Source organism: Leopardus geoffroyi, chromosome B3 (assembly GCF_018350155.1).
Source record: "Leopardus geoffroyi isolate Oge1 chromosome B3, O.geoffroyi_Oge1_pat1.0, whole genome shotgun sequence".
NCBI lineage: Eukaryota > Metazoa > Chordata > Mammalia > Carnivora > Felidae > Leopardus > Leopardus geoffroyi.
Genome location: NC_059337.1, coordinates 103958912 through 103985385, shown reverse-complemented (window position 1 = coordinate 103985385; position 26474 = coordinate 103958912). Strand labels below are relative to the sequence as shown.

General features: G+C 38.0%; 1 protein-coding gene across 9 annotated transcripts in view; it reads right to left on the bottom strand.

Annotated features, from left to right (window-relative positions):
• The window catches only part of TMEM260 (transmembrane protein 260), an 88864-nt gene that overhangs the window by 47240 nt on the left and 15150 nt on the right, over window positions 1-26474 (bottom strand). For all 9 annotated transcript variants that reach the window (XR_006705028.1, XM_045451061.1, XM_045451062.1 and 6 more), the window contains 5 exons: window positions 16966-17143; window positions 15303-15416; window positions 6044-6223; window positions 4341-4381; window positions 782-865 (listed from right to left, as the gene is read on the bottom strand). Coding sequence is in view for 8 of the 9 variants with exons in the window: in XM_045451061.1 (XP_045307017.1) it covers window positions 782-865; window positions 4341-4381; window positions 6044-6223; window positions 15303-15416; window positions 16966-17143 (597 nt within the window). In the remaining variant the exon portion in view is untranslated. The remainder of the gene's footprint in view (window positions 1-781; window positions 866-4340; window positions 4382-6043; window positions 6224-15302; window positions 15417-16965; window positions 17144-26474) is intronic.

Below are 26474 nucleotides of genomic sequence, written 5' to 3'. Positions count from 1 at the left end.
TATTATAATCTTCAAGAAAAGATACTTTGATAATATATATGAAGAGCCTTAAAAATAATCACACTCATTGACCTAGCAATTTGACATGTAAGTGTAAATCTTTAAGAAAAACCAGAAATGTGGATAAAGGTTAATCCATAAAAATGCTTTAATATTACTTGTAGCAGAAAGAGTGGAAGCAATCTGCAAAGTCTCAAATAGTTAAAAGTTAATTCTCCTAGGTCACAGAATGGAGTTTTACACAGACGTTTAAATGATTTTAAGTGTTTTTATGATATGGGAAAATGTTCACAATATAATGTTAAGTGCCAAGGAAACACAACTACAAATGTACGTACATGTATAAATTTACATAAAACACTTAGACTAGAAAGTAAATGAACAAAAAATTAAGGGAGTGTTGCATTTTTCAGGTTTTCTTTTATCATCAGAGGTTACTTTTTTCTTCAGAGGAATTCAAATTATGGCTTACTTCTTTTGCAATGCAACAGTAAGTAGCTATGGGCAGAGTACGGGATCAAACCAGAAGTTTAAGACATCAAATGACTTGCTTACTTAGATTGTAATGTAATGAATGCTCAATCTTCCAAAATCATTAATTTATAATCAGGAAAAAAAAAAAAACTAGCAAGAAAGCAATACAAATTTGCTGTAACAGAAGTGTCAGAGTCATTTATATTTAATATAAAATAATACTTGCAATGTTCTACAATGACATATTAAAATATGAATGGAATTAGTGAATATGGGGAAGAGAACAGGGAAAAATTACATTACTCACTTTCTTGCTAAAGATATATTTGCCCAAACTGCAAGGGCTTGAATGTTGAATGAGAGTTGGGTCCTCATACTTGTTACTTGAGAACTGTAAAAGACAATCTAACTTATTGTTGGTAAAAAACAAACTTGGTTAGTTCCAAACAAAACATTATTTGTAAGACACACCTGATAACGCACTGAATAGTTTTAAGGGCTGGAGTCAGATTTTAAAATTACTTTGTCTTCTCATTTTAAATTTGGGAGAAAAGGTACCACAAGAAAAGAGTTAAACAGTTCTTTTTTTAAATTTCTTTTTTAACGTTTGTTTATTTTTGAGAGAGAGAGAGGCAGAATGTGAGCAGGGGAGGGACAGAGAGAGAGGGAGACACAGAATCCAAAGCAGACTCCAGGTCTGAGCCGGCAGCACAGAGCTCAACGTGGGGCTTGAACTCACAAACTGCGAGATCATGACCTGAACTGAAGTCTGATGCTTAATCACTGAGCCACCCAGGCACCCCAAGGGTTAAATAGTTCCAAGATGTTTTCCAATTGTAACACTGGGTTACCAATTTTATATTTGGCTTAGGATCAGAGCAAGTAATTCTTCTGTATTTGTAATATTGGTATGGTGTATCGATATCATAAACCAATTTGTATCCTATGATTGGTTTGGTAAGAAGTCATCAGAAATGGGTTTTTGAACTTCTGTCAGCATTGTACACATGGCCTCCTGTGATTTCCTAATTGAAAACAAAATTAATTCAAATAATTTTCTGGAGATCCAATCATAAAAAAGGAAACAAGAACAAGAGAGGTGATCTCCCTTAAAAGGCTTCCTTGTTTTCTATATTATGTGGTTCAAAAATGTTGAAGCCATCTCTGAGAAATGTATTCTTTTTCCTATAATTAAAGTAAATTCTTCCATTAACTAATAAGGATTTTCCAACTGCTTTCTGAGTTCTAAAATAGCTCTAGCAGTCTCCACTTTTTAGAAAAGAAACGACTCTATACACCATCTCAAAGAACTTTCTTCTCCCTACCGGCAATTTTGCTGGAGAAAATGCGATGCCACTATTATGGAAACCACACAATGTGTCTTTTACTAATGGAGACTCATCTACTATGAGAAGATATTCTTACCCATTTTCAAATACACTTGAAAAATTGATTCCAGCATGAGGCCCATTTCAAACCATTCTTCAAAAGGAATGAAGTCAGTCTCAAAATTAATTCTTGGAGATCTGTTGCTTAAGTGTTAGCTCTAAAACATGGTCACTGCCTAGGGTTAGATTCAATAATTTCCTTGTACAGGATTGCAATTTAGAGATATGCATGGGGAAAGAATTTAATTTGCTTGACTGGAAAAGGATAGATGATTAGGTCCCATCATTTTGAAGGATTTTCTAGTAGGTTAATTATGAGTTGCTTCTCTCAACACTCCTGTCCACCTGAAACAATTAAAGGCTAGAAATTCTCTCCCTCAGTCAGAGAGTGCTAGGATTAAGCCTCCATTCTACAGTATGATTTGGTTTGAACAAATAGCGTGGGTGTGAGTGGTCATTACTTTTGTCATGTCTTTTTTCTGGGCATATTACCTAACTGCTATTCCTTCACTATAAAGGAAGCTTTTGTGTTCCCCAATAGATGACTTTTATGTGCACCTAATAAAAGTTAGATGTAAAGTCCAGCATTACTTTTTTTTTTTTTTTTTAATGTTTCTTTATTTTTGGGAAAGAGAGAGGGAGGAGAGGGGCACAGAGAGAGGGGGAGAGAATCCGAAAGACTCCGAGCTGTCGGCACAGAGGCCAACGCAGGGCTCAAATCACAAACTGTGAGATCATGACCTGAGCCGAAGTCTAATGCTCAACGAACTAAGCCACCCAGGCGCCTTCACAAAGGTGCCTAACTCTTGAGAGTTCTTTGGAGTTCAGGTGGGATTTGTGAAGGTAAAATATACTAGCAATCTTCAGTGTGATAATAACCCTGGGAGGTGGGTAAAAGAGAGCAGCAGTGAGTCTTCTGGCACGGAGCAAAGCAGAATAAAATGAAGGTCCACGGCCACTGGTAAAGCTGTCTTTATAGCTGAGCTTCTGGCGACCTTTTCTCCAAACGAAAAAGAAGAAGGACCCACGAAAGGTTCAGTCAGACATAAAAAAAAATATTCAAAATTAGTTGTGAGAACCAACAAAAGGTTACATAAGAATAATTGGTACCAGGAAAGTGTTTTCAAATTACAGTATAAAATGAAAACCAGCAGGCTAATAAAACAGTATGCATATTACGATGCCATTTTTAAAAACAAAAATAGAAGAAATATTGGAAGGACACAGACAAAAGTGTTACTGGTGGTTATCTCTGTATGTTGGAATTATAATAATTTTAATTTTCTTATTTTTGCTTACCTGGATTTTCTAAACTTCCTATAATGATTATGCATCATATTTTGGGAGTAGGGAAAAAGGTCATTTAAAAAGAAAGGAAGGAAGGATGGCAGGAAGCAAACAAGCTAGCAAGTTAACAAGACAGAAACTGTGAGAACCTATGAACTGCCTTGTATGCAGAGTTAAAATATTCTCCCCATATTTTAAAAATGGTTTTCAAATAGTCCTGGGAATCCCACATTAATAATTACTTAGGAGATCACCTGTGATAGAAGACTATTTGCCATAATTTTATATTGAAAATATTATAGAAATAGTAAAGGATTGGTATGGATATTTTTCAAGTTGTCTTAATCTGTGTGGGTTTTAAAGCAAAATTAACCCATTTTTCAAAGAACCCTAGTGGGTTCTTTGCAGATGAAATTTATTTGCTTAACCTGGCTCTAAAAAAGGCTGGATATTAAAAATATTTAAGTCCAAAATAGAGCTTAAGGACAGCCTAAAGAAAAAGTCTTAAGAGACATCAAGTAAATAAAGTTCTCAAGAATTAAAGAACATAGCTCAATTCTAAATAAAAATAAAATAATCAAATTGCTAAATACAATGTTATAAAATATCTCTGAAAAAAAAAGCATATATAAAACCAGAACAAAGAATAAATTATGTATAAAGAAACAGTGCATTGGGTAATTTCGCATTCAAATGAAAGTTGAAACATTTTAGTTGCATAGGTTCTACATAGTCTCTTAATAACTGCTGCATTTATTACTCACTTCAATCTTTACCTTATTGAAGGAAATGCTAGAATGTTTGACAGTATACACACACAACTGTTACCTGTACAGGCTAAAGCTACTTCTCAGACATACTGCTTCACAAAGAGATAAACCCAGAAATCCCAAAATTCAGTTAAAGGAATGAATAGAGAATTTACTTAAAATCAGTTTCAGGGGCGCCTGGGTGGCTCAGTCAGCTAAGCATCTGACTCTCGATTTTGGCTCACGTCATGATCTCAGGGTTTGTGAGATCGACCCCAAATGGGGCTCTGCGTTGACAGCCAGAGCCTGCTTGGGATTCTCTCTCTCCCTCTCTCTCTCTCCGCCCCTCCCCTGCATATGCACGCTCTCCCCCTCTCTCTCAAAAATAAATAAATAAACTTAAAAACAAAACAAAACACAGTTTCAAATATTTCATACTCACAGCAAAATTTCAGACATACTGGATCCTATTTCAGATTTGGCCTAAACATAAAAGAGAAAATTTTACTTGTGCAAGCATTAAACTGAAGCTTTGTTAGGCTATTGTATTTTAACTACCTTGATTTAAAATATGCGTGCTTTAAATAGACAAAGCAACATCTCTCTTTATTCAGTCTTTACTTCAGAGCCTTACTGAGTTTTTGCAGAGAAGTCAATGAAAACTAAACACTTTCTTTAGGAAGAATTAATGCAGAAATAATGATTGGCTAAAAATCAGTTAAAATATTTCCAGCAGGAATGATTAACACATTAATGAATTAACAGACTTTACACTTTTGTTACGGAGTCTCTTTAAGGCACTTTGATTAGAGCTCATTATCACATGTTAGTCTATAATTTCACAATTACATGTGAATTATACAAATTTCAAATCTGGAATGGCCCTCAAGCAATACTGTAATGGAATAACCAATATAAGTAAGCCAGAGTATAAATTTAAAGTATCAAACTTTCTAAGTCAAGAAGTAATTAATAATTATCCTTTCATTAACCTATTTTATTATGAAATATCTCCTCCATACAAATAACATATATAATGTGTATTTAAGGGATAAACAGTTTTTTTTTAAAGTCTACAGAGCCACCATTCACTTAAGAAACAGAACTGCACCAATTCCATAGGGTATCTCACAAAGCACTCACAAGCCTCGCTTTTCTTACCCCCCGGTGGTAACTATTACCTTGAATTTGGTGTTAATTATTCCCCTACTTTCTAATAATATATAGTTCTACTTCTTTTGTATGTCTCCTTGAGTAATAGACTGTTTAGTTTTTGTATGGTTTAGAATTTTCTATCAATGGTGTCAAATAACATGTAGTGTTTGGAGATTTGCCTTCGTAGAAGGCACAAAAAACACAAACCATGAAAGAAAAATCCGAGACAACTGTCTCTCTTAAAAACAAAAAACACACAAAAAAACATGAGTTTGTCCTCCTATTCTTCAGATAACCTTTACCATAACCACACTCAGTGTTTTGCCCTGATTTATGTTTTAGGGACAGTAGGGCCTTTTGAACTTTTATAATGCCATTTTGGTGAAATTATATTTTATAAAGTATTTACACATAGGTATGACAGTAAATAGTACCACGAACACTATTTGTCAAATGTGAAAAAAGGAAGTGTTTTGGTCGAGGTAGATTAAAAATTTTGAGTTTTTTTTTTTTCTTTAATCTTTCCAAATATTTTTAAATCACAGACTGAGGGACCAAAGTGATACCCGATGCTAAGAATGAAGTGTCTCAAGTGCTGGCGGCAGAATCTTTTTAACTTTGTCATGCCGAGAAATATATTCGGGATATACGACATTATGATGTCAGGTTTGGGGATTCCAATTTTTTTCTAATGTCTGTTAAAGGCCATATTCCAAGGAGCAAGTCTGTTATGTAAATAACTGAAATGAAAATTCTCTGTACTGCCATTGATAAATATTGTTTTTTTCAGTCAAAGCCCAGGCAGAACACTGAAGTTTTGCCATTTACTTCCTTAAAAGTGTTTTACTTATTTTTAAGAGTTTATTTTATTTTTTAAGTAATCTGTACACCCTACATGGGACTTGAACTTACAACCCGGAGATCAAGAGTCGTATGCTCTACCAGCTGAGCCAGCCCAGTGCCCCAAAAGGGTTTTAAATATAAATTTACCAGACTGAATGTTCCATATTCTTCCCTGAGAAAATGCGTCAAAAATCCTAGCAATGTTGTCTGGTCTCCCCAGGTCCAACGGGCTTGATTGAGGTAGGACGAGACAGGAAGGTAGACATAGGGCAACAAGCCAGCACCGAAGCACAGACTCAGCTTCAACAAAGAGCCCAGGGAGAGTTCCTGCATCAGAGCACATTGGGTTGTATAACAACGTTTATTTTAGTCCCTTCATCCCCGAACTTCCAGAACACAGCGAGGAAAACACCAAAATGTTTACTCAGAGCTGATCTCTCAATTTATAGTTAAGTTACCCCAGAATCCTATGTTAAACCTTCTGAGTCCTGTGGATTACTAGAGAATTGCATCAGCCTGGATTCCTTTGCATGGCAGGTGAAGCAAATAATATTAGTGAAGACTCCTGAGTATCATGTGGATTGCATCTTTTATATTTAAAACCATGTCATGACATGTATTACTCTAATACCAATTCACTTCACCACCATCATCAGGAGTAGGCTTCAACTATATTCTCTCTTGTGATTACACACTGATGATATGATTCTGTCTACAAGGGTTTTGGATATTTTGTGGAAATATTGGGCACAAATGAAGCTAGCTTTTAAATTACCTCCCAGCTCATCCAAATGCTTTCTCCTCAGTTTACATATAGGAAGGAGTACTGATGGAAATTTGTTGTATGTAACAATGCTGTTACGTTCGTATGAGAATGTATTTTTTCATCTGCACATTTCTAAAATAAAGGACAGTACTGACAAAGTCTCATAAAGATTATATCCAAAAGAATTCTGATATGCTAAAGACTCAAAGAGTGGTTGCTTTAGTAATTGGGAAAGGGAGTCTCTTACAAATATCATAATTGGAAATTGCCAACTTTTCCTTTACAAAAAAGGAAAATTCATATGTGACAATGAATACAAGAACCAAGGTTCACATTCACCAGAAGTAGAACAAGCAGTTGACTTATATTAACATTTTCAAATAAACACTCTTAATTGAAAATGGAGTGTTTTTATTATAGTACTGATTTCACTAGATATTTCTAAAGAGGTAATGAGATGCACAAAAATGATGCATGAAAAGAGTATAAGAAATAGCTAATCGGATAACATGTCTTTGCTATTCTTAAAAGTAATTTTAAATAAAGCAAATGTTTATATTTTGACAGTTCCTACATGTTATAAAGTTTGATTTAAAGTGGCACGATGCACAATTTTCCTTTTGTGGGGGAAATACACAGGGAGACAATTACATGAGAGCGTTTTCAGAGAGCACTGGAGAGTGGCTCAGAGTTCTAGCTGCACAGACATTAGAATCATCTGCAGAGCTTTTTGAAAATATTAATGCCTGGGCTTCACCCCAGACCAATTCAAACAGAATTATTTTAGGGTGGGATCAGCATAAACACACACACACACACACACACACAATATATATATATATATATATATATATATATATATATATATATATATATATGGATGTATACCTGCGTATACATATATGTACACACATATACACACTTTTTAAAAGCTTCCTAGGTAATCTGAGTAGCGAGGGTTGCAACCAACTGACTCAGGACTTCGTACTCTGCCTCAAATCACCTGACCAGTGAGATCCAAGTACCCTGTCACTTTACTGGTAGACCTTATTCTAGCCTGTGCTATTTAACTAGTGAAAATGAAATGCCCTTTGAAGAGTCATACTTCCCAAAATGTCATCATGCATCAGTAGCTGACCTAAGTATGGGAAAAACAGGCTCTCAGACAAGGCTCCCACCTTATCAACTCTGAGTCCTGCATGTTTCATAGAAAGAATATGGCTCTTCTTTCAATTAACTAACACAAGACATTTCCTTTTTTTGTTATTGTATTTATTTATTTTTGAAAGTGAGACACAGAGCGTGGGTGGGGGAGAGGCAGAGAGAGAGGGAGACACAGAATCCGAAGCAGGCTCCAGACTCCGAGCTGTCAGCACAGAGCCCAATGTGGGGCTCGAACCCACAAACGGTGAGATCGTGACCTGAGCTGAAGTCGGACGCCTAAGCCACCCAGGCGCCTGAAGACATTTACTTTTTAAGTTCCTGACTGTCAATGCACTGCTCTGGTATCTGAAAGCACCTTCTCTGATGTCAGAAGCCTATCTACGAGTAAGGCCACCAAGATGGCAACATAGATCATTCCTGACTTCATTCTTCCCCACAAAAACACCAGCTAGCAACTATCCATAGACAAGACATCATTGTGAAGAATCCCAGGATTTAGGGGTGAGGCTGAAGCGCACTGTGCACCACAAGGACTAAGAAGGGCCGTGTTAGGAAGAAGGAGGAGCACTCTGACTGCATCACCCCACCCCCAGGCCAGCACCGCACTGCACTGGCAGAGCATCCCTGGGGCTAGTTTTTCCAGTGGGAAAAGACAGTCCCAGATGGACATCCAGCTCCCCCAACATGCAGGACACTTCCCAGGAGGCTCATTCAGTTCTCACCTCATGAGGACCATGGTCGGGGAAAGGGGTTGGCTGGGCTCAACCACTGGGATTACACAGACAGGAGACGGGGAGCAGGGTTTTCAGCAACCAGTGCTCAGATTTGGCAGATGGTGTCCCTCCTGGCAGCGGTGCCCAAACAGAGATCCCAGCCAGGGTTCACCCACCTGCAGGGCTGAGCCAGTAGCTGATCCCACCCTAAAATAATTCTGGTTTAATTGATCCGGGGTCTACTTTAACATAACAAAGTCCGCATATGACAAGTCCATAGCTAACATCATACTCAATGGTGAAAGAAGGAAAGATTTTCCTCTAAGGTCAGGAATAAGACAAGGGCACCCACTCTTATCAACTCCTGTTAAACACAGTCCTGGAAGTACTACAGAGTATTCAGGCAAGAAAAAGAAAAGGCATCCAAATCAGAAAGGAAGAAGGAAAACTGTCTCTGTTTGCAGATGACATGATCTTATATAGAGAAAATCCTGAAGACGCCACCAAAAATCCGTTAGACTAATAAATGAATTCAGTAAGGTTGCAGGATACAAAATTAATGCATACCATTAGTTGTGTTTCTACAGACTAAAAATAAATTGCCTGAAAAAAAAAGAAAATTATCTCATTTACAATAGCATCAAAACCGATAAAATATCTAGCAATAAATTTAACCAAGGAGGTGAAAAATCGATACACTAAAAACTAGAAGGCATTGATGAAAGAAATTGAAGAGGGCACAAATAAATGGAAAGATATCCCTTGTTCACAGATTGGAAGAATTAAAAATTTTTAAGTGTCCATAATACACAAAGCCGTCTATAGATTCAATGAAATCCCTGTCAAGATTCCAATGGCATTTTTAACAGAAATAGAAAAATGAACCCTAAAATTTGTATGGAACCACAAAAGACCCCAGATAGCCAAAACAATCTTGCAAAAGAGAAATGAAGCTGGAGGCATCACACTTCCTGATTTCAAACTACATTACAAAGCTTTAGTAATCAGGAGGCAGTTCAAGGTGGCAGGGTAGGAAGATTCTGAACTCACCTCCTCCCACGGACACAAATTTACAAAGACCTGAAAACTACCTGAACAAGCGCCTCCACAACAAAGAACAAAAGGGCCACCTGAAAACGGGTAGAAGAGGCAGAGACATGGTCTTACAGAAAACCTCACCCCAATGCTGCAACCCACAGTCAGGAGGGATCTCATAAATACAGGACTTCTCCCTGAGGGGTATGGGGTTTGTGCCCCACATTAAGGCACCCCAACCTTTGGAACCTGCACCAGAGTGACAACCCCCCACCAAATGTCTGGTTTTGAAAGCCAAAGGGGCAAACATTCAGGAAATTCACAGTGCTGTAGGAAACAGAGACTCTGTTCTTAAGGGCTCAAGGTGTAGACTCACTCGCCCCAAAACCTGGTACAGAAGCAGCAGTCTAGAAAGTGCTAGACCGTAAGTGAAGAAGATTCATTTGTTAATCTTTTTTAATTTTTTTTTTAACGTTTATTTATTTTTGAGACAGAGAGAGACAGAGCATGAACGGGGGAGGGGCAGAGAGAGAGGGAGACACAGAATCTGAAACAGGCTCCGGGCTCTGAGCAGTCAGCACAGAGCCCGACGCGGGGCTCGAACTCAGGGACCGCGAGATCATGACCCGAGCCGAAGTTGGACGCTCAACCGACTGAGCCACCCAGGCGCCCCTCATTTGTTAATCTTAAAATGTCTGCTGTAGGCGCAGAAGCCTGGTAGAACTCTCTCTGGGGACAGAGACGCTGGAGGGTACCATTTCTGGCGTTCTCCTTGACCCTGTTATTGCCAGTGAGTGCGTCCCACTCCTGTGTGCCACTCCATCGTGGCTCTACCAAAGCCAGCCAGTGTGCACAGCCCACACAGGGGATGCCCCTTCAGTGCATGGATCTGGTGATCAAGGGGGATTGTGTTTAGGAGTCCTATGGGTCTGAAACCATTGGAAAGACAGTTCTTAACAAGCTACCATCCCCAAGGGGCTGCACCGACAACAGACTAAAACACACCCTTGGTCTTCCTGTGAAAAAACTTCAGCCTGAGGTGTGGGGAAGTTTCAGATTTACCACACATCTAAAGGCTACAGAAGTGCTCTCAGGGAACGCTGGCTGAAGGATACCATCTTTGAGCTCTCACCTGGCCTCACTACAGCTTGCTGGCATCTCCCAGAAAGAAGCTCATATACTCGTCTAGAGCCCCAAATTTGCATCAGTCCCTAAGGGGAGGCCTCCAGATTGCTTGGTCTGGAGGCCAGCAAGGCCTATGATTACACTCCCACGGGACTATATATATATATATATATATATATATATATATATATATATATATATTTGCATACATTAAAGATGCTAATTGAGGTTCTAGTTTCCAATCAGCATGAAACTAGGTGCTGAGATCCCTCCATCTGGAACACTCACAGGCCTTGACACAATAACTGGAACCTACCAAGGAAAACCCAGGCTGCTCAGACAATCATAAAGGTTTGAGAGACAACTAGAGCAAGGTTAAACAATGAGGTACATCCCCTACACGATGCGACTCCTGCAAGACTAGGAGAGGCAGCCATTTTGCCTAGTATAAAGAATCAACCTCAGAGAGTCAAGTAAAATGAGGAGACAGAGGAATACATTTCAAATGAAAGAACAAGATAAAACCCTGGGGAAAAAAAATCTTAATCAAACAGAGATAAGTAACTTGCCTGACAAAGAGTTAAAAGTACCAGTCATACAGATGCTCACCAAACTTGGGAGAAGAATGGACGTACACAGTGAGAAGTTCAACAAAGACATAAACATAAGGCAGTACCAAACTCACAAAACTGAAGAATACAATAACTGAACTGAAAGATACACTATAGGAGTTCGAGAGCAGGCTGGATGAAGCAGATAGAATCAGTGAGCTGAAATAGAGGGAGTGGCACTCACCCAAACCAAGCAGCAACAAGAAAAAAGTTGTAAAAGTGAATACAGCTTAAGAGATTCACAGGACAACATCAAGTAGAAAATCATGTGTATTATAGGGGTCCCAGAAGGAGAGGAGAAGAGAGAAAGGGGCAAAAAGCTTATTTGAAGAAATAATTGCTGAGAACTTCCCTTACCTGGGAAAGGAAAGAGACATCTGGATCCAAGAAGCCCAGAGACTTCCAAAGAAGATGACCCCAAAGAGACCCACACCAACACACATTATAATTAAAATGTCAATAGTTAAGGAAGGAAAGAAGGAAGGAAGGAAGGAAGGAAGGAAAGAAGGAAGGAAGGAAGGTGGGGAGGAAGGAAGGGAAAAGAAAAAAGAAAATTATAGGCCATATCAGATATCCCTGACGAACATCAATACAAAAATCCTCAACAAAATATTAGTAAACTCAATTTGACAATACATTTAAAGGATCATATACCGTGATCAAGTGGGATTTATTCCAGGGATGCAAGGATGATTCAACATCTGCACATCAATCAACATGGTACACCACATTAATGGAGTGAAAGATAAAAATCATATGATCATCTCAACAGATGCAGAAAAACCACTTATAAAATTCATATACCATAAAAACTCCCAACAAAGTAGGTATATGGTCACTGAAAGGCCATACGTGACAAGCCCACAGCTAACATCATACTCAACAGTGAGAAGCTAAAAGCTTTCCCACTATTATCAGGAATAAGACAAGGATGCCCACTCTTACCATTCTTAAATCAACATAGTATTGGAAGTCCTAGCCAGTGCAATTAGGCAGGAAAAAATATAAAAAGCATACAATTGGAAAGGAAAAAGTAAAACTGTCACTATTTGTAAATGACACGATTTTATATAATGAAAACCCTAAGGACTCCACCAAAAAGCTGTCAGAACTACAAACCGAATTCAGTAGAGTTGCAGGGTACAAAATCAATATAAAAAAATCTGTTGCTTTCTTTTTATACAGTAACGATGAACTATCAGGAAGAGAAATTAAGAAATCAATTCTGTTTACAATTGCATCAGAAAAGAATAAAATACCTAAAAATAATTTTTTAAATAATTTTATTTATTTATTTATTTATTTATTTATTTATTTATTTATTTATTTATTTATTTAGAGAGTGAGCAGGCAAGAGGAAGAGAGAAAGAGAATCTTAAGCAGGCTCCATGCTCAGCATGGAGCCTGATGTGGGCTCGATCCCACAACCCTGGGATCATGACCTGAGCGGAAATCAAGAGTCGGACACTCAACCAAGTGAGTCACCCAGGCGCCCCTACCTACAAATAAATTTAACTAAGGAGGTGAAAGACCCATACACTGAAAACAATAAGACACTGATTAAAGACACTAAAGAAGACACAAATAAATGGGAAGACATTCTATGTTCATGGATTGGAAGAGTTAGGACTGTTAAAACATGCAAAGCAGTCTACAGATTCAATGCAATCTCTAACAAAATTCCAAAGTCATTTTTCACAGAAATAGAACAATCCACTTGTATGAAACCACAAAAGATCCCAAATAGCCAAAGCCATCTTGAAAAAAAACAACAAAGCTGCAGGCTTTTCAAACTATACTATAAAGCTACAGTATTTAAAACAGTATGGCACTGGGGTAAAAACAGACACAGATCAATGGAACAGAATACAGAGCCCAGAAATAAACCCAGGCACACATGGTTAATTAATTTATGACAGAGAGGCAAAAATACACAAGAGGAAAAGACCAGTCTTTTCAAAAAATGGTGTTAGGAAAACCAGACAGTCACATGCAAAAGAATAAAACTGGATCACTATCTTACACCACAGACAAAATTAACTCAAAATGGATTAAAGACTTGATTGAAAGACCTGAAACTATAAAATTCCTAAGAGAAAACATATACATACATACATACATAATATGGAGTATTATTCAGCCACAAAAAAGAAGGAAATTCTGCCATTTGCAACAACATGGATAAAACTTGACAGTATTATGCTAAATGAAATAAGTCAGACTGAGAAAGGCAAATACTGAATGACCTAACCTATACGTGGGATCTTAAAAAACTGAACTCCCAGAAACACAGAGTAGATTGGTGATCACTAGAGGTGGGGTTTAGGGATTGAGGGAAGTGAGTGAATGTGGTCAAAGTGTGCAAATAGTTATAAAATGAGAAAGTTATAAAATGAGTAAGTCTGGGGGATGGTCATTATAGTATTGTAATGTACATTTGGAAGATGCTATGAGAATAGATCTTAAGAGTTCTCAACACATACGCACACACAATTTTAAGTACATGAGGTGATGGATGTGTTAAGAACCGCATTGTGGTAACCTCACGTATCAAATCATCATCCTATACACCTTAAACTTACACAGTATTATATGTCAATTGTATCTCAATAAGCTGGAAAAAGAAAAAGGAAAAAAATGAAGACTGGAAAAATAAAAAAGACACCGGCTAAGATCACGGACAGCAGGGTGCGAGGGCACCCCCATCTGTGTATCCGTCAATCTGCAAGGAAAATATTTGCGCCTCCTCAGGTTTGTACTCTATAGAAAAGTCTTCACGGAATTATATTTTTTATGTTATATCTCCAACTTTAAAAATCAAGGGTTTATATAATAAAAGACCAGATAAAGAACTTTCTGTATATTCTATAATACCACTATTAGACACTGCCTGCTATGCTAATATTCCTTACATAATGGACGTGATTGACTTCACAGAATCCAGTTCCAAGAAAAAGCTGATCTCTCCTGTCAATTGTTATGTTTCGTTTTTATCTATTTTTGATCACATAAGAATTTTATAACCTCCATGTTATCCTTTTTGCTTTGTTGCCAGAAGCTAAGGACAAAATATGTTCAAGTACAGTAAATACAATTACCTAAAGTTTTGGAACAATTTCCCTATTTCTGTATAATAATTTTATTAAACATGTATTTTCTAATATAATTCTGACTATAGCAACAAACAATGAAATGATAAACAAATGTAGCTAACAAATAAACAATAATTCACAAACCAATAAACAATAAGTAAAATGACTCCAGTGTTGGCTTTGTATTTAGATTGTTTCAACCTCTGGGAGGAAGACTGACAGAATAAAGGGCTTCCGTCTTTCCAAAAACTCACACCTAACTCAGCTCCCTGCCTTCTTACGTACATCTCCTAACGCCTTACAGAGTATAGTAATTTTCTCATGTCGCTTTATACCGCTATTTAAATTAATAATAATTTTTCCTTTGAGAGAAAGGAAAAGCTGAAATAAATCATCTTGAATTCTACAGAAATCTGTTCTGAGAAAACAGGATTGTTATTTACCAGAGATTTTATTTTTTGGGTCACAATAGCAGTGACAGTGTCTTGTTTTGTTGGGCGCTGCATCCCTAACACCTAGAGTAGCATCTGGCAGCGAGCAGGGGCTTGACAAACAGCTGGATGAATTAATAAACTATTAAGAATACACTATCCTTTGTCTTAGAACATATAATAAAACAATCAAGGAAATCTGTTATTAGTGTTGTAACTCCTATTTTTATCAAGGTGCTGTTCAGAATCACTAAGAAAATGATGAAACAGGCGAGATGCCACTGCAATCAATGCTGCATTTTTGTAAATCCTATTTTTTTTCCAGTCAATGTTGTTAGAGCCTAAGGTCACTTGCACGTTATAGAAAACTAAAAAAAATTTAAAGCTACACATTTTCTGATGCCATAAATGTTATATCGGGCCTTAATAAAATATTATGAATTTTCATTAAAAACACTCAAAAACCTACCTTCTCTTTTAAAAGTCGGAAGAGAATCCATGGTATTATGCACAAAATATAGAGTACTATTGTGTGCTGATTACATAAGCTAAGGCCACAGCAGAAAGCACCAATTTTAGCTATCTGAAAAAAAAAAAAAATCTAAGTTAAAAATTTATCTAAAACTCATAAGTAAGTACGATGGTAAAAAACTATTCTTTATATTAAAACCAAGCACTTGTACCATAGGTCAGGCTGAAGTCAACCTCTTAGACACAAGCAGTCACACTTCAACAGACACTAATATTTATCACCATTATTTTTTATAATATTGCCCATTCTCATCCAATCACTGCAGTTTGACCTTACATGACTGCCTTCAAATTAAGTTTCCGAAAGTTCTGTGTGATGACTAGGTAAGTCCTAACAATAATAGGATACTGTGTCATTGAAGTAAAACCTGTAACTAAAGCTCAGTCATTCTTTCCGTTTCATTTTTTCTCCTATTAAATAAAGTACAATAGGGATGCCTGGGTGACTCAGTTGGTTAAGTGGTCGACTCTGATTTCAGCTCAGGTCATGATCTCATGGTTTGGGAGTTTGGGAATTTGGAGTTTGTGAGCTGTGCTCACAGCTTGGAGCCTGCTTCGGATCCTTTGTCTCCCTCTCTCTGCCTCTCCCTCTCTCTCAAAAATAAATAAATGTCAAAAAAAATTTTAATAATAAGTAAAATAAAGTATAACACTTTTTATTTAGAAACCAAGTCATGGGTGCTGTTTTTGTTTTTTTTTGAATATGTGCAATTTTCATAATCAGAAAAAGTTATTTTGAACAAAAAGTAAACTCTAAAGCAGCACAGAACTGTTTATGGAAACCCCAGATAAACCAGGGTATTCTTCTGTTCATATATTCTTTAGCAACAAAAAGTTGCCTATACTAAGATGGTTTGGTACTTTCCAATGTGTAGACTGTAAGCTCCTAGAAGACCGGGTTCCTTCACATTTCAAATGATTCTGCTATTAGCATTTGCCTTATAATTTATTGTAACCTCTTCTGAACTACTTTGTTTATACATTTGATACTCTTCTTATAGTTAAAAAATAGTACAATATTTTGGGGTTTTTTTTGAGGGAGAGAGAATCTTAAGCAGGCTTCTCGCCCAGCATGGAGCCTGATGCGGGGCTTGATCTCATGACTGTGAGATCGTGGCCTGAACCGAAATCAAGAGTCGGATGCTTAACTGACTAAGCCACCCAGGTGCACCCCGCCCCAACAGTACAAATTGGATCTTTTTGGCAATTAGAGAGTCAGTCAATGTACCATATTGGCATATAACCTAAGGTGGTCAGTCTGGAGCTTGGCCTCTTACGACCACACATGCGCACATGCACACACACGTGATAGTGGGGCTAACCACCAAGCCTATCTCTCCCGTAGGACTCGGAGGGGGTTCCAATCCTCTCATTCTCCAGAGAGCTTCTGAACTCTGAGAGGAAAAAAAGTCCCATGTTGTATAAAGGCTATCACGGGTCACCGTAAAAGAACTCAGAATATTTTCTCTCTCGACATGCCTAGATTACCTTGACAGTAATCAGATCAGATACACAGTGCCCAAACCAAAGTTAAAAGGAAATATAGCAACTGTCTAAAAATTAAAACAAAAAGTGATTTCACTTTGATCAAAATAGGTTACCTTTGATCTTTCTTTGGCGGTTGCTGCCTCCTCAAAATGTACAGTAAGAGCCATAAGCAGCCCCACAAACAGATTGTTTAAGCTGAAAACCTCTGCTGCAATGGACCAGTGCCATGTTAGACGAGAGAATGAAAACACCCCCGCAGCAAGGATTCCTCCAGCATGGGAGCCAGAAAGCCTGCAAATACAGATAACATGAAATCTTCTTTCCCAACAAAAAGAACCGACTTTATTTTCCTTTTTAGAAACTGTAGCGGCAGAAATTATGACAGTCACCCAGCCCTATCCCAACACATTATATGGTTAATACATTACTTTCATGTAATAATTTCTTCCCACACGTTTTAATTAGCAAGTCCATATATTAACTTATCAACAAATGAGGGAACGAGCCGGCTGGGTCTCCCATGCACTGAATGAGGTTTAGTTCTCAGATGGAACCTCTAGGATTCGAGCCAGTGCAGAAAGCCTGAAGTGACAGTAGCTGGAGAGATAACAAGTAGTAGCTGGAGAGATACTGAGTCACTTTTCTTGCTATAGCCGCAAAGAAGGATGGTCTGGTTAACACGGAGCTATGCTGAATTGTAAAAATTAATGAAATGGCAGAAGATCTATTCAGGAACACCCTTTCCCACTTCTTGTGGCATGTATGGACCTAGGCACCTTCCACACGACCACACTAGAGTGTATCTCTCAACATATGGCAAAGACGTCTTCGTCACAATATTTGGTGATTTTAAGATCTTGAAAGTTAAGGTCTTAGTTTCTAGTGATTTCTTCTCAACACAAAGTTGAAGTTGAAAACGGAGTATCTTCTTTTAAAGACAGGGATGGGAATGTGAACTTCATTAACACAAAGAGAACCAAACGCTACACTTGGAAACAAATTTCTCAGCCCCAGTGCCAACGAGAGGCAGACGTCTCAAATAGATCAGGAAGCTGGATCTCAATCCAGAGATCTGATTTGAGACTGGCAACGTGATGGAATATGTTAGCACAGCAATGTCCTATTTCACTAGAAGTCTAAAATGATGAAAGAGCTGTTACCAAATATCTCTAACACGTGTTGTGATTCAGTAAGCATTACCATGTCTAATAGTTACAATATTATATAGCCCTAAGTCATCGCTTTTAAACTATATTGTTTTGTGTAAAAAGTGGTGGGGTAATTTTGTGAAGTAGTTGTGGCTTTTAATCAAGCATTTTAGAAAAAAAGTTAAAATACAATTTTGATATCACTGAACCTGTTTTTGAGGTCCTCTTTGCAATTTATTTCTTTTCTTTCCCTTATAAAGGTCACCAGTTTCCTATTTCTTTCAGGGTTCCCCATTCTTCCAATGACCCTGATTCAACACATTAAAGCATTTCTTCCTTCTAAATTACATTCCAAATTCCTTTCAACTTGTCCTCATACTACCCTAGACTCAATTATTTTAATAGTTTCCTAAGTTGTCTTCCGTTTTCCAATCAATTCTGCAATATAACATCACATTAAACTTCTTAAAACATGCTCTTTATGACTACCTAGTCCCCCAATTTAAGGACTCTTCGTTGCCTGTAGGAAACGAGCCAGGTTGGAATCCACGCTCCCAGCGAATAGTACCTAGCCGCTAATTACCAGCATTATTATCTCTACCAACCAGTTAGGCTCCTCAAAATTCCCTAATAAGACATGCTTATTCCCAGTGCCATACCTCTGCTCATGCTGTACCCACGAACTGAATGTCATCTAAGCTTCTATTTATTCAACCTCTACTCTTTTCTCAAATTTCTCTTCAATTCCCAGGTTTCTAGCTCATCTTGGAATATTTATGGCATGTTAACTGCCTGCAATAATTATTCTGACATTATTTTTGAAATGTGAACCGGAGTTAAACTTCATTTATATTGGAAGTCTTTAGCTCCAAGCACAGAAAGGAAACTCAGTGAATGAGAGAATGAATTAATCTTAAAGAATGGTAACATTTTTAAAGGAATTTCCATGTTTCATCTGTCAATATTATTTTGGAAAGTCAGCATAAGGTATAAGATTCCTTCCTCTACTTAAAACATAAATTCAGGGTGCCTGGGTGGCTCACTTGGTTAAGCGTCCTATTTTGGCTCAGGTCATGATCTCATGATTTGTGAGTTCAAGCCCCGCATCAGGCTCTGTGCTGACAGCTCAGAGCCTGGAACCTGCTTCAGATTCTGTGTCTCCCTCTCTCTGCCCCTCCCCGCTCACGCTCTGTCTCTCTCTGTCAAAAAAATGAATAAGCATTAAAAAACACACACACAAATTAGCTTCCTTGGAAAACTGGCTGATTCCAGGTCTGTGGTAGCTCAAGTATAAAATGAATCTGAACTATCTTGTGCCAGAACGTAAGGAAGTGTTCAAAAGGGGACATGACAAAAGGACAAGGAGTCAGCTTAAAGGGGCCAAATCAGGGATAATTTAAATATCAATAATTATAGTAATAGATTGCAACCCAATGAATAAATAACCTATAGTGATACAAACAAATAAACGGGAGAAGAGAAAGTCCACAGAAAGTCAACAACTAATAACTGTAGAAGAAATGATGGAATTTGGCAGTGATCACCATCAGAATAATGGATACCAAAATTAGTGGGTAAAAGTTTTGCAGTAACAGAAATATGTACATAAGTCGAAACGTATCTGTCTAGAAATAGATTAACTACAAAAGGAAAAATGCTAACTTTACAGTGGCAAACCAGGCAGACACAATCTTAACCACATGATCAAAGTTAATGCCCAGAAATGGGACAAACATCATATACTTCCTGATCTAGTCCCATCAAAAGAATAGAGCATCATTTCTATGGTAATCTTGCCAAAATGTATTACCTGAAGCTACAGACAAATTCAAACTGAAGAACATTCTATAAAATAACTGGCCAATATATACCCCCAAAAATGTCAAGGTCTTGAAAGACAAAAACAAAAAGCAAAAAAAAAAACAAAAAAAAAACAAAAAAAACCCCATAGGTCCATATGAAGACTAAAGGGATACAACAATAGAATAAAAGGTAGGATCTCGAATTTTCTTCTGTGAAATAGGATATTATTGGAATAATTGGCAAAATCTGAATCACCTCTATAGATAACAGTGTTGTATCAGTGATAATTTCCTGACTTTGAGAAATGCACTGTGGATATGTAGGAAAATGTGCTTGTTTTTAAGAAACACCCCTTGAAGCATTTAAGGGTAAAAGGGTACCATCTATGCAGCTTACTCTTAAATGGTTAAAAACAAAACAATACACACATATGGCTTGTGGCTAATGATATTGAGCATCTTTTCAAGTGCTTATTGGCTATCTGTATGTCTTCCTTGGAGATGTTTATTCAGACCCATTGCCCATTTAAACATTAGGTTGTCCTTTGTATTATTGTACAGTTCTTCTCAACTTCCTTTTGATACATTTCTTTTCTGTGAAAACACAGCCAGAGTCCATTGCTTGCATCCAAGAGCCCTGACTGAAACACGCTGCCTTCCCTCTTTGTTATTTCTATTACGTTTTCAAGGGAAACTATGTGAGCAAATTCTGAAAATAAATGCTGAAGATGCCATAGCTTTGTGAAAAACAGAAGAGACAGCAGTATGTCTAAGAACAGAATGCATGCATACATACATAAGATATGAAGAATACAAAACATTTTGGAGGCCTCATCATTTTACTATTTGATTTGCGGTTTTCCTAGCAATGTATATAAGCTAAGCTTATACAAATTTCATTGATTTCAGCAGCCTTTTGTAAACAGTGAATATCCATTAAAACACACGTATTTCAACAAACTGCCTTTAAATCTGCTTTATGCTAAGATTCAGAATCAATCACCATTTTCCCGACCATGTAACATGTATAAATGAGTGGGTTAAAAAAACAGAGACATGGCACAAGAACAGACACTCAGATCAGTGGAATGGAATAGAGAACCCAGAAAGGACCCACAAACGTATGGCCAACTAATCTTTGACAAGCAGGAAAGAATATCCAATGGAATAAAGACAGTCTCTTCAGCAAGTGTTGCTGGGAAAATTGAATAGTGACATGCAGAAGAATGAACCTGGACCACTTTCTTACACCATACAAAAAAATAAACTTAAAATGGATGAAAGACCTAAATGTACGACAGGAAGCCATCAAAATCTTCAAGGAGAAAGCAGGCAAAAACCTCTTTGATCTTGGCTGCAGCAACTTCTTACTCAACACATCTCCAGAGGCAAGGGAAACAAAAGCAAAAATGAACTATTGGGACCTCATCAAAAATAAAAAGCTTCTACACAGCGAAGGAAACAACAAGCAAAACTAAAAGGCAAACCGACAGAATGGGAGAAGATATTTGCAAATGATGTATCAGATACAGGGTTAGTATCCAAAATCTATAAAGAACTTATCAAACTCAACACCCAAAAAACAAATAATCCAGTGAAGAAATGGGCAGAAGACATGAATAGACACTTCTCCAAAGAAGGCATCCAGATGGCTAACCGACACATGAAAAAATGCTCCACATCACTCATCATCAGAGAAATACAAATCAAAACCACAATGAGCTACCACCTCACACCTGTCAGAATGGCTAACATTGACAATTCAGGCAACAACAGATATTGGCGAGGATGCAGAGAAAGCGGATCTCTTTTGCATTGTTGGTGGGAATGCAAGCTGGTGCAGCCACTCTGGAAAACAGTATGGAGGTTCCTCAAGAAATTAAAAATAGAACTACCCTATGACCCAGCAATTGCACTACTAGGTATTTATCCAAGGGATACAGGTGTGCTATTTCGAAGGGACATATGCACCCCAATGTTTATAGCAGCACTATCAACAATAGCCAAAGTATGGAATGAGCCCAAATGTCCATCGATGGATGAATGGATAAAGAAGATGTGGAATATGTATACAATGGAGTATTACTCGGCAATCAAAAAGAATGAAATCTTGCCATTTGCAACTACGTGGATGGAACAGGGCATTATGCTAAGTGAAATTAGTCAGAGAAAGACAAATATCATATGACTTCACTCATATGAGTACTTTAAGATACAGAACAGATGAACATAAGGAAGGGAAACAAAAACAATATTAAAACAAGAGAGGGACAAAAGATAAGAGACTCTTAAATATGGAGAACAAACAGAGGGTTGCTGGAGGTGTTGTGGGGGGGGGGATGGGCTAAATGGGTAAGGGGCACTAAGGAATCTACTCCTGAAATCATTCTTGCACTATATGCTCACTAATTTGGATGTACATTAAAAAAAATTAAATTAAAAAAAAAAAGGAGAATCCTCCCCACCCCCCAAAAAGAAAAATTAAAAAGGAGACAATTCAAAACATCTGTTGGGGGGCACCTCCACAAGTCGAGGAGGGACACATACAAGGATTTGCAAGTTGCAATAAATGCTCAGGGAGGCCGCAGAGACGGTGGGTGTGGAGTGGCAGGATCCATGAGCGTGGCTGTGGAAAGGTCTGAAGCAACCTGAGCTGGCCTGGAAAGGCTGGATAGAGCCAGGGTTAGCGGCTTTACTATGTGGGTAGGACAGAAGGGCAGGAGGGAAGGGAGTCTGTACTGAACCATGGGGCCTAGACTGGGTAGGGAAGGAAGCAAAGCAGCAGAAGGCTGATGAAGGCAATAAAAAGGATGAGCAAAGGGCTCTAGGTCTCAGTTAAATGGAAGACAAGTGTAGAGGCATCAAGGAAATGAGTGAACTGAAAGCTGAAGTCACTCCAGGTAGTGGAAAGTCAGCTGGGGAAGGGGACATCGAACTGGTAAAGGGTGGAACAGGCCAGTTAAACAAGAACTCGATTCTATTATTGAAAGCAGGGGATGGGAAATCCCATGCTAACAAGGACATGTGATGCCTCACATCGGCACACTGCAAGCTGAGTCTGGGTTCTGCTGACAAGTCAAGGGATGATGTCTGCAATGGGAAGCATGAGGACTTTCTGAAGACTCTGGCGGTCTTCAGTTCGCTCACTGACTGTGCAGCCAGGCAATCTCGGTATATTGTCCAAGGCATATTACATTATCTGAGCTTGCTTCGTTTCACCCGAATGGACAGAGCTAACTGACTAGAGAGCAGGTTGAAGTCAACGGTGATTTCACAAAGACATTTCAGGATCATTTTCAGGATCATTAGCTTCCTGTTGTCCACATCCGTAGCCTCTATTCTCTGTTCTCACCTTAGCATTCTCTTGAAATAGCACCCAGTTATCCAACTGCCAAATACAACAGGCCCCCAGGACCTCTCTGCTGTACTGATCCCAGACCCAGACCCACTCTACTGAGTTGACCCGGGCTCCGCCTCCCTCTGGTGTTCCTTCTGTGGCTCTCGATCTTCCTTCTGTGTTTTCTCTGAATGGCTCCCCTTCATCCGTTATGTCCTTCAAACCTGATGTTGCCAAGATCTCATTCTCAGCCAACTCTTCTCACGCGTACATACTCCACATGGGTGGCCTTATCCACTCAGTCTTGACTTCAGCTACCGACTGCAAACTGAAGTAACCAAATCTGTCTCTAGTACTGCCTCCCCCTTAGTTGCAGACTGACGTGTCTCCAACTGACTGCTGTACACCTCACAACAAAGCCACTCCAGCTCTGGGTGTCCCACAGAAGCTGATTATCAACATGGGCAAAGTTAATTTCTCATCCTCTTCCCTAAATGATTCCTGCTCCTGTATTCTGTCTTAGTGGTTTTCAGTATCTACCTAGTTTAGTTACCTAAGAAACCTAAAGTCGTTGTCAAAGCTCCTGTCCCTATCTCCACGTCGAACATACCATTTCCTGCCAGTTTTACCTCATCAACGTTGTAAAAACTCATTCGCCTCTCCGTCCATACTGCTACTGCCCTATCTCAGCCGTTAGGCTCACATCAACTCGACAGCTTTGCATGTTGTGTGCCTCCAGCCCTCGGCTCACCATTGCCACCAGAACGAAGTATCCAAAACATACTTGCTCTTGCCACTATTTAGAAGTTGATCTTTTTTTTTTTTTTTTTTTTCATTGCAAAAAAACTGAAAGGAAAGATGTTTTGGTATTGGGGTAAATTTTGTTTACGAATCATGTTGTCTTTCATGTTGTGCTTTACTATTATAAAAGTGGTACCTTAGTAACAAATGAAATTGAGGGAAATATTGAAGGATTCATGTTTGCTTTTGCTACATTAACTTTTATTACACGAGTTTTTGTTACATTAGTAACCAAATTTTATTTTTAAAAAATAAAGCAATGTCCATATGGATGTATCTTACAGAAACTACGGAATAATCCATTTTTCCACCCTGTACTTTAATTCAAGTGTTTCAATATTCTCTTGGCAAGAGTATAGAAATCATAATTTTACCTAAAAGAATTTTATATTACTTTGTTCCTTGTCTAAAGTGAGTATTTCAAAGGAGATAAGAAAGTAGAGATTTACAGTTATTCACATTGCCTTTCACATACTAATGTATGAATAAAGTCCCTTAAATTTTCTCACGTTTTTCAGAAATTTCAAAGACAATAGGTTTTCACCTTATGTCTTATTGAGCCAAATATCAATGAACCATCCATATCAATAAGCCACTGCTTATTAAGTCTAAGATAGAAGACATTAAATGTGCAAAAGATTTACTTAAGTGATGATGCAAAAATCACACTGATGAATACGTCTGAAGGTGAATCTTGTTTAAGCAAACAAGATGACTAAGCAAACCCTTTTATTATCTGTTTATGTATGAATCTTTAAAAAGGTATTTTTGAGGGCGCCTGGGTGGCTCAGTCGGTTAAGCATCCGACTTCAGCTCAGGTCGTGATCTCATAGTTTGTGGTTCAAGCTCTGCGTTGGGCTCTGTGCTGACAGCTCAGAGCCTGGAGCCTGCTTTGGATTCTGTGTCTCCTCTCTCTCTCTCTGCCCCTCATGTTCTGTCTGTCTCTCAAGAATGAATAAACATTTAAAAAATTAAAAAAATTAAATAAAATAAATAAAAAAGTATTTTTGTATGAGCGTACAGAATACCTACAGCCTCCAACTAAGCCATCATCTATTCTGATTCCTGGGGTCTTGGTTATTTTATGAGCCTGGACAAAGATGATCCCTCTGAACAAAGGGTGCCCGGAGTAAATGATTAGGCAAGTTAGCTGTAATCTCTTTTGGGGAATAACTATTTTTTATCTATTTACTTATTCATTAAAAACAATTTTTTTTAGACAGGGGGAGAGAGAACACGTTGGAGAGAGGGGCAGAGGGAGAGAGAAAAAGAGAATCTTTGCTCCCTGCTCAGCATGGAGCCCCAATGCGGGGCTGGATCCCACGACCCCAGGATCGACCTGGGCTGAAATCAAGAGTCCAATGCTCAACTGACTGGGCCACCCAGGCACCCCTTGGGGAATAATTCTAACCAGAACACATATTCCGCAATTTTTTTTTTTTCCCTCAAAAGGCTACAACATATATTTATAGTTTGGGGTGGGAGGGCAGAATTAAATTATGTAAGTAGAAGGAAACACTATTCATACACCTTACGGAATACAATACTGTTAAGTGAATTGGTAGTCTAAACTTCTGGCTAAGTAATCTTTCTCTTAAAAATATACAGAAGGAGGGCTGCCTGAGTGGCTCAGTCAGCCGAAGCGTAGGACTCCTGATTTTGGCTCAGGTCATGATCCAGGATCATGGGATTGAGCCCCGCCATGGCTCAGTGCTGAGCACAGATAGAGCCTGCTTGGGATTCTCTCCCCCTCTCCCTCTGTCATCTCCCCCACTCATCCCCTCTATCTCTCTCTCTAAAATTAAAAAAAAAAAAAAAAATAGAAAAAAAATATATGGAAGAAATTTCCAATCTGACATTATTACTTAAGCATGAGATTTAAGTAAAATTGTTCTGGGTCCACAAAATGAGCTGTTTGGTATCAATCCATAAAGTCAAATGTACAGATGGACTATAAATAGATGTAAATCCAAAATAAGGTAAAACAACTGTCATCTACCCATAGACGTAGTCTGAGGATTTTTTTTTTTCAAATTAAAATGACATAATTAAAAACACCATTGTGTTTTCACTCAGCAATCCCAGAGTCCTACTTTCCATTTTCATTTTATTCTTTTGAATAAATATGCTTAACCATTTTTTTTACAAAGCAACTAAGGAGTTAGTAAATTTATTTACATATACTTAATGCGTTAAAGTGGCATCTTAAAATGAGCTCACTAAAAAGAGGCACATTTATCTACTGACATTGATGAAACTGCTTCAATAAAAAAGAAAAAGAGAAATTCAAATGAGGTGGTGAATAAAATAAGAAGTCTCTTCACCAGAACTCAAGAATAAATTGCAAAACGGTCTAAACTATTTTCCATTTTAATTTAAGGACACCTTATGATATGAGAAAAAATGTTTTCCATTCTCATTTTGATTCTCACAGAGCCTCATAGAAGGAGGTCAGAAAACACATTTCTTCAACTGAAATACGTATTTTTAGAATCTAACCTGACTTATAGAAAGATAACATGTTACGAAGCTGT